The following is a 14862-nucleotide window of genomic DNA, read 5'->3' as shown; positions in this document are numbered from 1 at the left end:
GCCAGGTGTGGCACCGGTTTACGCACGAGCAACCCCTAGAACCATTACAATAAGCAATTGGAATCTCATTGCAAAGAGGGAGCTGAGACAAAAGACTTTTCTAAGGTCACCTAGTGACAAAAGCAAGATTTGAATGAGGGACTTCCCAATTGAAACGTGGTCTCAACTTCTACTTTACTACCAGAACATGGTCCAACACAAATAAAAGCAGGTATACCTCTCAGCCTTCATCTGTTTGGAATACAAGGAGAGTCTGACTCAAACACCTAGAAAGGAGAAAATACTTTCCATAATTTAGTTAAGCATATGGAAAACTGCTTACCAGTGCTATCCACAGAATGATATATTCATCAATAAAACTGTTGAAGTACTGGTCTAGAAACAAGAGGCCAGGCCCAATAAATGCAGTATCTTGTAGGAAGATTTCACTTTTGGTCATGTGTGCAATCTATGAACAAAGATTAGATTTAATTACTAAACTAAGATGTTTAGATCCTATTTTAACACAATACAATTTGTTCATCTCTTAAGTCAGTACCTGAACCCATCTGAATATTCAAGGATTCAAAGAAATTTATAAGCAACATAATGATTAAGGAGATGTTTTGTTTCCAGACATGTGGTTTCTTCTTAATTACAAACATTTAAGAGAACTATAAAGGCTTAGACATAAGGAATGCTCAGGGCGGAATATTAGCTGCAATGGGTAACTGGTAATCTTGATTGGTGTCTGTCATTAATTGAAACATACTTGTATGAATGGAATGGACCTTTTCCTTCCACGTGTCCTCAAATATGCTCCAGAGGATTGGGGGTACCCGCCACAGTGGATTTAGAGGCCACGGGATGAGAGAGCAAGGGGACATCCTGCTGCACAAGCAAATTTTCATCTATGTGATGTTGGCTATCATCCAATACGTTTTGCAAAAGAACTTGCAGCACAATTCTGTCCATGTTTATTTTGAAGTTAATCTGTCCAATGAGTCTCCTTATTAGTACAGGACAGCAGCCTTAAAGTCAGAGCTGAAGCTCCATGTCAGCAATTGCCTATATTGAAAATGGCATCAGCAAAGAAATACTGTGTAATGATTACCTGATCTTGCAACAAATGTTGAATCATATTAAAATTAAGATACCATTTTGTCATTTCTGTGCTCTTTAGACTTAATAAGCTGTGCGGTGCTCAGTTTCATTTTTTATTAATAGATATTAGCTTAGCAGTAGAACATTCACAGTGCTTCACATGCATTAATACATCATCATAATAAATGCACAAAACATTGTTAGAAACTCCTTACCACCAACTTTTGTGTGATTTTGGCACTCACAAATCCAAATGTTAAGACATAGAGGCAAGGATGCTTTTCAAATAGTTGCGTTGTAGATTTTTTATAGATCATTATTGCCAAAGTAATAATCAACCCTATATGAAGGCCTGGTGACAGAACACTTGTTCCCTGAAAGGCACAAATAATTAAATTATATCAATTTTATAACTTGTATCCCACTCTCACATGCCAAACACACCATGAATTCAAGTCGGCTCACACCGACAGAACAAAAATCCAGTGTAAAAAGCCCAAACATACATCTGAAACCAACATACAACAATGAAACATTCATGGAGCCAATCACACTAAAATAACAAAATCTAAGGAAAATTAACTAAAGCTGCCTGAACAGCCATGTTTTTGCCAAACAGCTAGGAATAAAGTGTGAGAGACTGATGAACCTCCTTCAGCAGGGCATTCCACAGAGTAGATGCCCTGGAGGAAAACTTCAGATGATGAAAGCAGCAGGTGGGAAGGGGATATATAAGGAGGTGGTCCTGAATGTACTTATGTCTCAAGCAATTTAGGGCTACTACTAGGTAAGCGGGTGGCGCTGTGGTTTAAACCACTGTGCCACTTGGACTTGCCGATTGGAAGGTTGGCGATTCGAGGCCCCGCAATGGGGTGAGCTCCCGTTGTTCGGTTCCAGCTCCTGCCAACCTAGCAGTATGAAAGCATGCAGTGCAAGCTGGTAAATAGGTACCACTCTGGTGGGAAGGTAAACAGTGTTTCCATGCGCCAGAAGCGGCTTAGTCATGCTGGCTACATCACCAGGAAAAACTGTCTGGTCCCTCGGCCTGTCAGGGATACCTTTACCTTTACCTTTACTACATCTACTTAGAATCTCACCTGCCCTTTACATCCCAGAGCAGGTTACAACAGTAAATATACAACGTTGTTGTTGTTTAGTCGTTTAGTCGTGTCCGACTCTTTGTGACCCCATGGACCATAGCACACCAGGCACTCCTGTCTTCCACTGCTTCTCGCAGTTTGGTTAAACTCATACAACATTAACATAAGTTAAAAATAATCTGCAATCAAAAGTATAGGGTGAGTCCTAAAGACATTCTCTCAGGAGTCAAAAGGCTTAGGTTTGTTCCAGAAACAAACAAGTAGCCAGTTCAAACTGAACAAGAGGGGAATGGTATGTTCTGAATGCCTAACCCCAGTAAACAACCTGTTTAAATTCCCAAATAGTAATATTTATATTATTACAATGGATGTTTAATCCTAAATATAGAATAAAACTTGCTAAATTTAGCACACAGCAAACCTGTTTATATAAAACATCACAGTAAAGTAAAGCAACTTCATGCATCAAACATTTGGGTTTTTTTGTTTGTTTGTTAAAGAACACTTACTGCTATTGTAGAGCCATTCTTCCCCACGCCTCCTCCAAATATTACTCTGAAATAATTGTAACTGGAAAATATTGCTCCACCCACTATTCCAGCAACAGGAATCATCTTCAGTCTTAGATCCAGCACAGGAAGCTTGCAGGGGAAATGTAGAAGATTTTAAGATAGATTAATGTCTTTCTGCCATTATTGAAACATTTTAGCAATTTTTTGAACTATCCATTTTCTTCATTTTTTAAAAAGAAATCAAATGAAGAGCATAGTCATGCTAGTAAAATAAAATGTAGAGCACAGTTTAATTTTGCTAGGAACCCAAAGGTTACATAATTGTTTTAAATTCAGACAGGCATGTTGCTACTAACATCTATAAACAACATGTATCGGCTTTCTAGCTTTTATATTTCTGAAAAATGGATAGTTCTTCCCAGTTCACTGATCAAAACAGCAGTAGCACCACAGGAAATGCAAACACCATCTGCCTGTTTTGTTATATCTTGCTATGAAATTGCATTACCAATACTCTTCAGCTAATAGACCTTTAGAATAAGTATTTACCTTTCTTATTCAATTGTAGTTTCAAGGAAACTTCCAAGATGCAGCAAAGGGTTAAAAAGAAGAGTAAAAAAAATGAATTTCCTGTAACCCACCAGGTTACACTAAGGATGTGTTATTGAGACTTCTCAATCAATTCAACAGTTTATGTAAAACAAAATAATGAATGGACTTTCACAATGTAGAGTTGTTTTTTAAAAGAATTCCACATTTTGACTGCTTACAGTCATTTGAGAAGAGAGCATGCATTTCAAAATAAAAATAAATTTTAGTAGATATATTATAGCGACATGCCAGAATATTGATTCACTTCCAAGAGTGGACTCAAGACAGCTGGGAGCTCTGCTGTAGCTGTTTAAAAGCTTGCAGTGTGGTGCCCAGTGCCGATTTTCAACAATCTCTTACCATGCAATTCACACCTAGCTTTACTATTCATCCAATTTCTTGGATTTCCAAGCAGCTAAAGAATTGTGGCCACATTAAGCTTAACTACATGGATCAAGGCAACAGAAAACCAACCCCAATGTTCGTCGTTACAGGGGTTATGTTTCTTCAGATGCTACTGCATGCATTCGGATTGTCTCAAGCTGGTTGTCTGCAATTCTGTGTTCTACAATACAGGCATAAACAATGCATTCTTGAAAGCAGAGGCAGTATAAATTTGCTCTGACGTTTTGCTAAAGTACAAAACATGCATTCTGCTGCCTTATGACAAATTCAGCAGAACCTTGCCATTCTTGATGGCAGTGGCAGTTGCGGCCTGGTGTCGCCATGGCCAAACTGGGGGACAGACAAAAGCCTCCCATGTGGCCGGACAGTGTCATCAACCCCAGTAAGCTACAGGAAGTGACAGGACTCCCCTACCTCTTTGTAATTTGTATTGTTTTTAACACTGATTGGGAGCCGCCCAGAGTGGCTGGGGAGACTCAGCCAGATGGGCGGGGTATAAATAATAAATTATTATTATTATTATTATTATAATTTAAATTGGCCAGTTGGAGGCCATACTATGGGGTGGGGAATTGGAGATGGAACTGCATAAGCCTGTTTCTACTCGGGTCTGTCTCCAAATCATGAAAGCTGACTGCACCACTTTCCAGCAGTGCAGTCAGCACTGAACATCCCACCCTCCCACCCTGGATAAATTTGGCCCTGCCTGAAGGTGGTGTGTGTGTGTGTGTGTGTGTGTGTGTCAGCTTGCTGAGGAGTCTCTTGGTCGCCATATTTGGCCCCTGGGAGGAATTTCCCTGCAGGCCAATTGGACCAGTCTAGGGGTTTCAATTACCTCCCAGCAATTGTCACAGATTGCTGGCAAAAAAAAGGTTGGATCCTTAGTCTAATCTCCTCCAGATAGGAGGAGGGTGCCCTGGTAAAGGGGTCCCAAAGGGAAGTCCATATGCCCAGATGGGGGCTAATGGGTCACAGAACTCCCTGACTGGCAGCCTGGAGGGGTTGCCTATATCTGATATCGGCTGATCCAGGATACATACCCAATGCCTAAGCCAAAGTCTTACATCTGTAATCAACAAAGCTGTGGCCATTTAGATCCCCAAAGGCTGTTATTTATTGCTTCCTACGCCTCTACCCCAACGACCTCAGGCTTACTGCAACTCAGCCCACAATTACAAAAGTGTTAAGTGACAGAATTTTGCCAGTTGGGTCAACTTTTATAGAAGGGAATACAGCACTGAGAATAATATGAAATTCAACTCTCTGTGCAGAGCATTTATGTATTTAAATGATCTGAGTGATTTAACACAAATATCACATATGGCAGATGGGGTCTTTTTCCTCTGTAGTTCTAAACTCATGCATAGGACAGCACATCACGACAGTAAGATAACCGAGCACTGGAACTACATTGGGAAAAGGCATCCTAGGTAAACATATAACCAAGCCAGGGCTTTTTTTTTTTTTAAGCAAAATAAAATCAATGTTTAACAAAATGTGGCATGGGAGAAATACAAAGGATTAGAGGAAGCTGCTAAACAGGAACCACACAGGACTGTGTAATTTACAAACTTTCAAGCCTGATAGTTATATACAGTTACCTTAGTGTCCCACACTGTTGTTCCACCAAATGCAGATATCAAAAAGAGTATAATTACTGCTATCTGTACTTCAGTTACATCGACTCTGTAATAAAAGAGAAATAAAGTTGATCCACACCAATGACTACTTGATAGGGAATAGCTTACTAAATACTAAGATTCATCAAAGTGGTTGCGTGCCCAAGACAAAGGTTAACAACTTCAGGTGATTCAATTATTTGCTGGATATAAAAGTCAAATTTCTGGGAGTTTTTATCAGAAAGTTTTGGTAATTAAATTTCAATATACAAAGTATATGCTTTGCTAGTCAATACAACAGAAAGTAACTAAGCAGCATTTTTTTCACCAAACTCTGAATTTCTCTGTCATGCAATAGGTTTAGTCTTTTCAGAATTTTAAATGTACAAGGAAACCCCTTATGGAAAAGCTAATTAATATACTAAATCTCAAGCTGGTGGATTCCCCTACCCTGCAAAAAGAAATACGCAACGATAAGAGCTGCGGGGGGCGGGAAATCCTGTTGGATCTAGGTTAAATTCTACCACCCCAATTGAAACATCGGGGCAAATGTATTTCAAATGTCAGTCACAGAGCAGATTATCCAAATAGCCACTTACTTGCCAAACTTTAGCATGCCACAAACATAGGTTTGCCAGTGAGCACAATAAAACAGGAACATTCCAATAAAGCAACAGAAGAACAGCCAGTCTGGGTTTGTTCCTAGCCGAACTGCTAAGCAGGCTCCAATACCAATGAAAACTGAAAAGTCCAATTAGCTTCCGTTAGTTATCACAGTTATTTGAAGAATGGCATCTAAATAGTTTTGAGCATTTGCATGTAACACAGTTTGTGGTGGTGCAGTAAAATGGGTGGAGATGCAAGCTATACTTGTGGTGAAATAGGCATAGGCCCAGAGACATTTGCAAGGTTCTTGCTTCATAGATTGCCCATCAGGTAGAGGAAGTCAGGGGGTGGCATCCTTAACCCGTGGCACTCCATGTACTGTTTGACTCCAGCTCCCACCATCCCTGCCAGCATGGCCAATAGTAAGGGATGATGGAAACTCCCATCCAACATCTGGAAGACCACAGGTTAGCTACTGTGGTCTAGGTCAACATCACATTCCTGACACAAAATCTCTTGTATGGAGCCATAACATGCAAATCGTTTGTTGTTTTTTTAAATTCCCTATTCTTATGGTCTGTGCTGTATTTCTTGAGACATGGTTGTAAGAAAAATGCCAAACGGGACACTTGGAAGAAACAACACTATTAGCTCTTAAAATCATAGAATTGGAAGAGTTGGAAAGGACTGCTGAGGGTCATCTAGTCCAACCCCCTGCAGTGCAGGAATCCTGTCCACAGCCGTCCCTGGATGGGTTCAAATCACCAACCTTCTGGTTAACTGCAGGACACACTGACCCATTGCACCACCTATCTATTCAAGAATATATTGTTTTACTGGATGTGGAGCTTCTTTGAAGCTAAGTTGTACAGAAGTAAAGGTAAAGGGACCCCTGACCATTAGGTCCAGTCGTGACCGATTCTGGGGTTGCGGCGCTCATCTCACTATACTGGCCAAGGGAGCCAGCGTACAGCTTCCGGGTCATGTGGCCAGCATGACTAAGGCACTTCTGGCGAACCAGAGCAGTGCACGGAAATGCTGTTTACCTTCCTGCCGGAGCGGTACCTATTTATCTACTTGCACTTTGACACGCTTTCGAACTGCTAGGTTGGCAGGAGCAGGGACATAGCAACGGGAGCTCACCATGTCGCGGAGATTCGAACCGCTGACCTTCCGATTGGCAAGCCCTAGGCTCTGTGGTTTAGACCACAGCGCCACCCGCACACCAAAAGCATCATTATTTAAACCCAAGAAATACACAAACATTCTTGAAATCATTCTGATATGCAGCAATATATGCAAACTATCTATTATTGTCATATTCTGCCTGTCAGTCCTGTGAGTCTTAACACAAATAAAGTTTTTTAAAAAGAATAATAATGAATTACCTGTAGAAATAGAGTCACAGCCATGGTCAAAGAGTTCTCCCAAAGGAGAGCTGCTGTTGGTTCTTCTGGCTTGCTTCCCATCAATAGCATCCAGGGACTGGTAAGCAAATAGTCCTAATGCACATGAGAGGAATACCCAGGGAGGAGCCTGAAACGAACACACAGGAGGATTCCATGCTATTAGGCAACTGCTGCAACATATGGAGTATATTAACAGTTGTGTAAGAGTCTATTACTTTCCTTATCTGTTTGTCACACATTGTACAGTTCCATTTAAAAAGTCCACACAATATAATTTCTTCGAAGGTTACCCAACCCACCCACACTTTCCTACCCTACTGGACTTTGCACAACACATGGGTCAAGCAGACCTGGAAGGCTGCCTTTGAAATGTCATTTATTGCACAATTGAACCATCCAGCAGAGTACATAATGTGTACTTGGCTTGCTGAACCCTATTGACTTACCCGTCTTGATTAAGAAACATTTGTCTGTTTTATAAACTTTAATCCAGAGCGTACATTTAGAAATCACCCTTTGTTTTTCACTCAGAGCTCTATCCCACGGTGGCCTTGGCTTAGCAGAAGTGCAAATTGGGGCTCCTGGTTTTAATTGATCCCCATTATCTACTAAACCCCATTCTTTTCCAAAGGGTCCCCCAACTCTCAGTAACAGCATGTGACAGAGCTTGCCACAAAGGCAAACCCACTACTGAATACCACCCTCACAATTTATTTATTTATTTACATAAAATGAAACAAAAAACCTCCTCAGTCTGAGTCATTTCCAAAAGAACATTCTTATACTCTAACCCGGTGCCCTGCAGATGTTTTGGGACTACATCTCCCATCATCCCCGACTACTGCCCATCATGGCTGAGGCTGATGGGAACTGAAGGAGGAAACCAGACTGGGGAAGGCTGCTCTGCTATTCAAGGTTCAAGTATAGAACTGGATACAAAACTGCAAGTCTCAGAAAAGACAGGTGTGAATACGCATGCGAAACTTTACAAAGATGTACTGGCATCTTCGACATAGGGGATGCTGAAATTACATCCTGTTTTTGTAAAAAAAATGGGATGGGGCTATTTCTATCCTCTCCTTATCGATTAAAGCATAACACTTACCCAGATGTGGGGTGGGGGATGGGAAGCCTGTACTACAACAATAGGCAATGTGCCCTGATGAATGGCAGACAGAACTAGAGACAGAGTGGGAAGCCTTTAATACTTAGATCACATCTCTGCTGTAATTAAAGAGGTGTGACCCCAAAGGTCACAACCAGCGACTGATTCATTACATGCTGATCTTAGGCATATTCTTAGTAAGTAATGAAACCACCCATTATAATTAAGTATAATTACTCCCAGAAGAGTTGGCAATTACGAACAATGGGGGCAAAATTTAAAGGGGCTAGATTTTCTAGAAAGTAAGTTTCATTATGCATTTAGGGAGAACACCGTTTCTCACATTTCACCCCCTCCCCTTTCTAAGCTATCAGTTACCCTGCATGCCCTTCCAGCAGCAAAAAAGGCTTTCTATATATAACCATCCTATTGCAATCCACTAATGTCTCTCTCTCAACTTTCATCCTAAAGTAACTGGACCTACAGGGGAAATGGGCTTGCAAATGCTTCAAAGCAAGCCCAGTGGGAATGTAAGCCGTCATGTTTGGAAACATTTTAGAAACACAAGAAGTTGCCATATACCGAGTCAGGCCATCAGTCCACCTAGTTCAATACTGACAACACTGGCCGGCAGCAGCTCTCCAAGGAGCCTTTCCCACCCCCATCCAGAAAATGAACCTGGGACTTTCTCCACATAATGCACCTGTGATACCACTGAAACAATACCTGGAGTATTCAAAGTCCAGCTACCAACAAGATGTGCACACTCAAACCCAGGAGTTTGTGTGCTCTTTTTCCTGCCTTGCATATGAGAAACACCAGTAAAATAATATTAAGGACAGAAGCAGAACAAATAGGGCAGGTTGCGGATAAAAACTACAGTGGTACCTCAGGTTAAGTACTTAATTCATTCTGGAGGTCCGTTCTTAACCTGAAACTGTTCTTAACCTGAAGCTCCACTTTAGCTAATGGGGCCTCCTGCGGCCACCACGCCGCCGGAGCACGATTTCTGTTCTCATCCTGAAGCAAAGTTCTTAACCCGAGGTACTATTTCTGGGTTAGCAGAGTCTGTAACCTGAAGCGTATATAACCTGAAGTGTATGTAACCCGAAGTACCACTGTACCAAGCTGCCTGTCTCCAGTTCAGGACCACTGGTTTAAACAAGCTCACAGCTAAAGACAAATAACTGTTACAGCTTCTCTTAGCCTAAGATTCTTAGTCCTCTGATCAGGCTACACCTCCAACAGCACACACCTTTTGCAAACATGGAAGCTGCTGCATGGGCACACCCACATGCTACTAACAAGTGCTACCTCTTCTGAGATGGAGGCCTCGTTCTGCCATCTGGCAGCTAGCACAAGTGGAAGGGCATATTAGCAGAATGTTCTCAAGTACCGATTCTGTTGCAATAATTTCCACTGTTACAGTCTCAGCATGGATGCCTATTGGCCTCCAAGATTCCCATTTTCTTGTTAGTTCTAACAAATCAAAGAAGCTGATGTCTAGAAACACATACAGAAACAAGTTTGGAGGTATGCAATGCATGGGGAACGTGTGGGATAGAAGGAAAGAATGGACTTTCTGCAAGCTCCAGAAATTTGGGGGAGGGAGTGGGTAAGATTGATATGATAGTGCTGAAACTAGGAAAAGAGCAAAATGCAAGCAACAGGGGAAAGAGGCCAGGGTTGCCCTGCTTTGCTATGCTTACAAATTACAGAACTAGCCAAAGCAGCACAAACAAGGCACAAACAAGTTCAGCCTTAGCTAACCCCAACGGTAAAGACTCCAGACTCACAACGGCAAATTTCACTCCCCGATACTGCTTGCAAGTTGCAAAACATGATTAATGCAGGAGACAGCGAAAGTGATGCAAAATTAAAAGTACACAGTGTAACTGTTAGGAGAATTCCCAGCACAGCATTTGCTAGCTTGGCAATTCCCCAATGTTTAGGGCTACAGTTGGCTGGCACTGAAGAGAACTGCAATCCAAAAATCTGGAATGCAGCAGGTTGGCGAACATTGCACTAGCAGCATGAACTTAAAACCTTAAAGGCACAATCCATATAAAAGTGCACACTTTTAATTAAGCACATGCCCAGTTCTCTCATATTGAAACCAACAGAACATGCAGCAGGCCTCAAGTTCTTAGGACATGGTCCCAACTAAAAGCTGTAACCCTACCCAGAATTTAGTAAGTCCCAATAAGTCTCTGAAGTATGGTTTACTTCACAGTAGACATAATTATGCTCCCATCCCACACTACGTGTAGGATTACTGCCTTAATATGCTTTAACTTCAGCTGTTTTGAGGGAGGAATCTCAGAATTTGAAGGAACCCCGAGGGTCATCTAATACAATCCCCTACAATTCAGGAATCTCAACACACGGCTCCCCATGTGATTTGAAACCATACAGGACCCTGCTTAGCTTTGCAAAGGTGCTAGCAGTTTTATTGGTGCACCAGGGAATGTATTCACATTTTGGTGGGAAGGTAGTATTTTTATCAACAGCTCAACATTTTATTGGCTTTTTCAACACTCTAGTCCTGTATCTGGATGGTGTTGTGTACATAAATTTCCTGACAGTGTAGTGACTTAAGGGAGAGGAAGGAAAAACAAGCTGCCAATTTCTGTAACACTTTTGTCAAACGCTTCTGTTTGGTGACCTCTTCTAAACTCAGGTCTGTGTATAATTCTGAGCATAGTTAAAGCTTGGTGTAAACAACAACAGAAGCTGCATAAATAGCAGGTTCTTTTAAAAACATTGGTTGAATCTTTATCTGTCTCTTCCCCAGTTCCCATTTGTTGAGGAAGTAAAATGTTTAGGCGATTATATCCATTTGTCACCCACTGAATGTGACTGTTCCAAGCTAATTCTGGCCTCAAGGGGTGTTTCTGCATGTTTTTAATCCTGTGTAGACCAGACCAGACCAAGCAGAATATCATGATGCAAATGTTTACTGACAGGCTGTCTAGTCCTCAGAGCACTTCAGCCAACTGAGCACTAGCGAATCCTCCTAAAGGCAGAAACTGAACTTCCCTTCTCTATTCACAAATAATAATATTCCCAATTCATATTTCTCCCACTCTTCTCACAGAACCATATCCAGCTAGTCCAACCCCCCTAGCTTGGTACAGGAAATATCTCCAGTAAGGAGGAGCCCCCCAGGGAACAGGGACAATTGTTGAACTGCTTTTAATGTAAAGAAGGTTCTCCTATCTACATTTGACTTCAACTAGAAATGGAAGGCACAACCATTTTATCTTTTTACACAGAAGCAATGCCAACTGATTATCAAGGTTGTAGCCTTCTCTTCCAGGAGGTGGCTGTGGTTGTTTATGCTGCAACAGACCCAAAAGTCTTATGGTGCCTTGAAGACTAGCAACCACGCTGAAAGGTTATACCACAATAAATCTGCTAGTCTTTATTGGTGCCATAAGACCCTTCTCATTTCAGCCACAATATTGTTCGTACTATATGCACAAAGTCTTTGATTGCGCCATTAGCAGTGCAATTCCTTACCCACCATCAGCTGAGTGTTGGGATTAGAGTTTCTCAGCAAGGAAAACAAGTTTGCTGCTGTTTGCAGCTTTTTATTTCTTTTTTGCACAACAGGGGGAATCAGCTTCCAGGAAGAAGCTGGGGGGGGGGGCGTGTCCCAGAAAGGAGTTCCAGAAAGTTGGGGGATGGGGAGCAAGAGAACAGGAGAAACTAACTGTTGGAAAAAGCACTGTGACAGCATATCCAGAAAGATTACTTTTAAATCAATAGATCAGGAAATACAAATTAAAAACTCACAAAATAGTACAGACATGAGGTGATCATTTGGCACTTGTGATGTTACAGGAACTCGCTGGCAAATATCAGTAGGAAGGGGCATCAGAAGTGTAGTTTCAGTAAACATTCTCCTCCACCCCATCAGTGATGTTAACAGAGAACCAGAGACACATCGTGGGAACTTTTGCAAATTGAGAGTCTACTTTCATCAGTGTGGTGCACTCTTCAGCAGGTACTCAAGATACTTGCACAGTGACATTCCACACAGTATGATAGGCATGAAGAGTCCCCGTGACGCCCAGGAAACAGGCACATTAGCTTTTGGCACAAGAGCTCACTCTCTACAACTCAAGTACACAAATCACATTATCTGGGCAATTGCAGGGGGGTGATGGAGGAGTGAATCTAGAGTTGAGCTGGATTTTATAGCATTTATAGCATTTTTTTTTTCTCCACCCACCTCCCTAGAAAAAGTTGGCTTCTGTACAGAACTTCCTCCGAATACCTTCCTTTATTTTGGGTGGCTACTGACATTTCCATTCCCCACCCTCAAACACCCCAGAGCGATGCTTGGTCTAGGGCACTGTGGAAGATGCAAAATTCCAGCACTGTTGGTGCTGCTGCCACCTGCAGAGACTGCAGCACCAAACAAGTGGTGCCATTAGGGAAAAGGAAAAAGCCATTCTCCTGATACTGCTAATTCTAGGCTCACCCCCAATTAACAGTTGGGATAATGACTCCTGCCACCTGAATAAATTTCGTGAAATAGTTCTTGTGCTCACAGATAGATAGGAGAATTTACAGAAGTCATTTACACATGGCTCCAGGTGTAAGGTCTCCAGAACAAGGACTGCCTTGAGGAAAGAGGTATGGCAACCACCTAACAAGCAAGCATCTGCATTGATCTCATACCTACAACTCATCACACACATAAGCTGTAAACTTTCCCCAACAAGTTTTGGACTATAACTCCAACCTGCCAAGGTCCAGAACTTCAGAAGAGCACCAAGTTGGTGAAGCCTACACTAAACCTAAATTCATTCGTCTTCAATTAGGATCCTGCTCCACATCTATCTCTGGGTGGTCTTTTTGTTAAAAAAGGCATCCCACAATCCTGTAAGCCCATCTCAGCTGTAGGCCTCTCTGACAGGGCTCCCTTACTAACTAACTAACTTACTTGGGGGAAAGCCCTCAATGTCTGGCCACAGCCAACAAGTTCTTGTCCTTTCTTTCAGAAAACTGAAAGCCCTTCTTGAAAGAGGAGCACCCTGCTGCTGAGCTCATCCCACTTTGGCCTCCTGTAAACAGATTCTGCAGGCTTGTGCATCACCAGCCCTGTCTGGCCAGATCTTGGCCGTCGTCTGTGTGCCCTAGCATCAAAGCCTCTCTCGAACCACTTCGAATTCCACTTTATTTTGCCTTGCAAGATAAGGAGGGGAAGGCGAACGTCGTGGCCCCTTGCAGACAGGCAGAAGTAGTTGTGCGCCATACACATCCATGGACGACACCTAGTCCTGAAATGGGCTTCACGGAAGAGCCCAACACACAACCAGGCGCCAGTCCTATCGACGCGGCAGGCTGCTTCCTCCTCCTCCGCCCGCCGCGCCGCGTTTCCTCACAACTCAACGTCCCGAAGACTGCTCGTTTTGTTTTCCATTGGCAGCCGCGGTTCCAGGCTGCTTCGTCTCTCGCCGAGTCCAGCCCCTCCCGGCTCCCCAGCCAGGCCAGGCCCGCCCCATCCCTCGACGGCCAGCCCGCCCCTCTCCTCGCTCTTCGTCTCCCCCCCGGTGGGGGGGGGAGGGACGCTGCCTCCCCGGCCACCGCTGAGGGGGCAGCCGAGGAGGCGAGTACCTGGCGCGGGCGCGCGGCGAGCTGCTCCTACCTCTTGGTGGGCGCTGGGGCAGTAGGCGATGAGCGCGAGCGTGGGGAGCAAGTTGAGGACGAGGCCGCCCAGGGTGATGGCGTTGGGAGCCAGCCAGGCCGGCGTGCGCTCCACCAGCCAGGCCCAATAGCGCTGCAGCGGCGGCTCCAGCAGCGAGCGCCCGGACGCGTTGTAGCGGTGCTGCTCCAGGCGCCGCAGCTGCGCCGCGCTCAGAGGCTCCGGCAGCAGCAGCAGCAGCAGCGCCATGGCGGCTCCCCAGCCGACGCCGCCCTGCTCTGGGACTCCCAGCGGCGACGGGGCAGGAGGAGCAGCCGGGCCGCCTCCCCTCGCCGGGGCGGGAACCGAAAGCGAGAGAGAGGGAAGGACTGTTTTCGCCCCTGCTCTGGCTGGAGGCGGGCAGGAAGTCGCAGGCAGCGAAGCTGAGGCCGCCTCGCGCAGCCCTTTCGCAAGCCAAGAAGGAAACACCTGCCTTGAGCCCGGCTATTTATTTAAGCCGCTGGCTTGTGAGGCGGCCGCGACCCGAGAGCTACCTTTCCGCACGTGACGCCGCCGCTCCAGGGCTCGCGCTTCCCCCGCGCGCCTCTCCCGCCAGCAAAGGAAGCGGAGGCGAACTTGGCAGGGGAAGCCTGTTGCAGAAAAACACCTCCGCCCACCCCAAGGCGTCTTGTGCTACCTTGTGGCGCCAATCTGTGCGTGGTGGTTGCCTCTTTAATCAACCAAAGGTTGCTGAGGCAGAAGCCCATGGAGTTCAGTGGGGCTTGCTCGGAGGGAAA

The 14862-nt window shown here is 44.1% G+C and overlaps 1 protein-coding gene across 2 annotated transcripts in view; it reads right to left on the bottom strand.

Annotated features, from left to right (window-relative positions):
• Positions 1 to 14862, bottom strand: part of CHPT1 (choline phosphotransferase 1) — a 19786-nt gene extending 4924 nt beyond the window's left edge. The window contains exons 1-7 of one of the 2 annotated variants that reach the window (XM_079992918.1): positions 14090 to 14862; positions 7305 to 7452; positions 5910 to 6051; positions 5293 to 5377; positions 2693 to 2824; positions 1299 to 1457; positions 323 to 448 (exon numbers count right to left, since the gene is read on the bottom strand). In XM_079992918.1, coding sequence (XP_079849044.1) covers positions 323 to 448; positions 1299 to 1457; positions 2693 to 2824; positions 5293 to 5377; positions 5910 to 6051; positions 7305 to 7452; positions 14090 to 14335 — 1038 coding nt within the window. In that variant the 5' untranslated portion in view covers positions 14336 to 14862. The remainder of the gene's footprint in view (positions 1 to 322; positions 449 to 1298; positions 1458 to 2692; positions 2825 to 5292; positions 5378 to 5909; positions 6052 to 7304; positions 7453 to 14089) is intronic. The other variant, XM_079992917.1, reaches the window with a different exon arrangement.

This window comes from Podarcis cretensis, assembly GCF_951804945.1.
Source record: "Podarcis cretensis genome assembly, chromosome: 10".
In the NCBI taxonomy this organism is placed as follows: domain Eukaryota; kingdom Metazoa; phylum Chordata; class Lepidosauria; order Squamata; family Lacertidae; genus Podarcis; species Podarcis cretensis.
The sequence above is the reverse complement of the archived record's forward strand: the minus strand, read 5'-3'. Positions and strand labels throughout refer to the sequence as shown.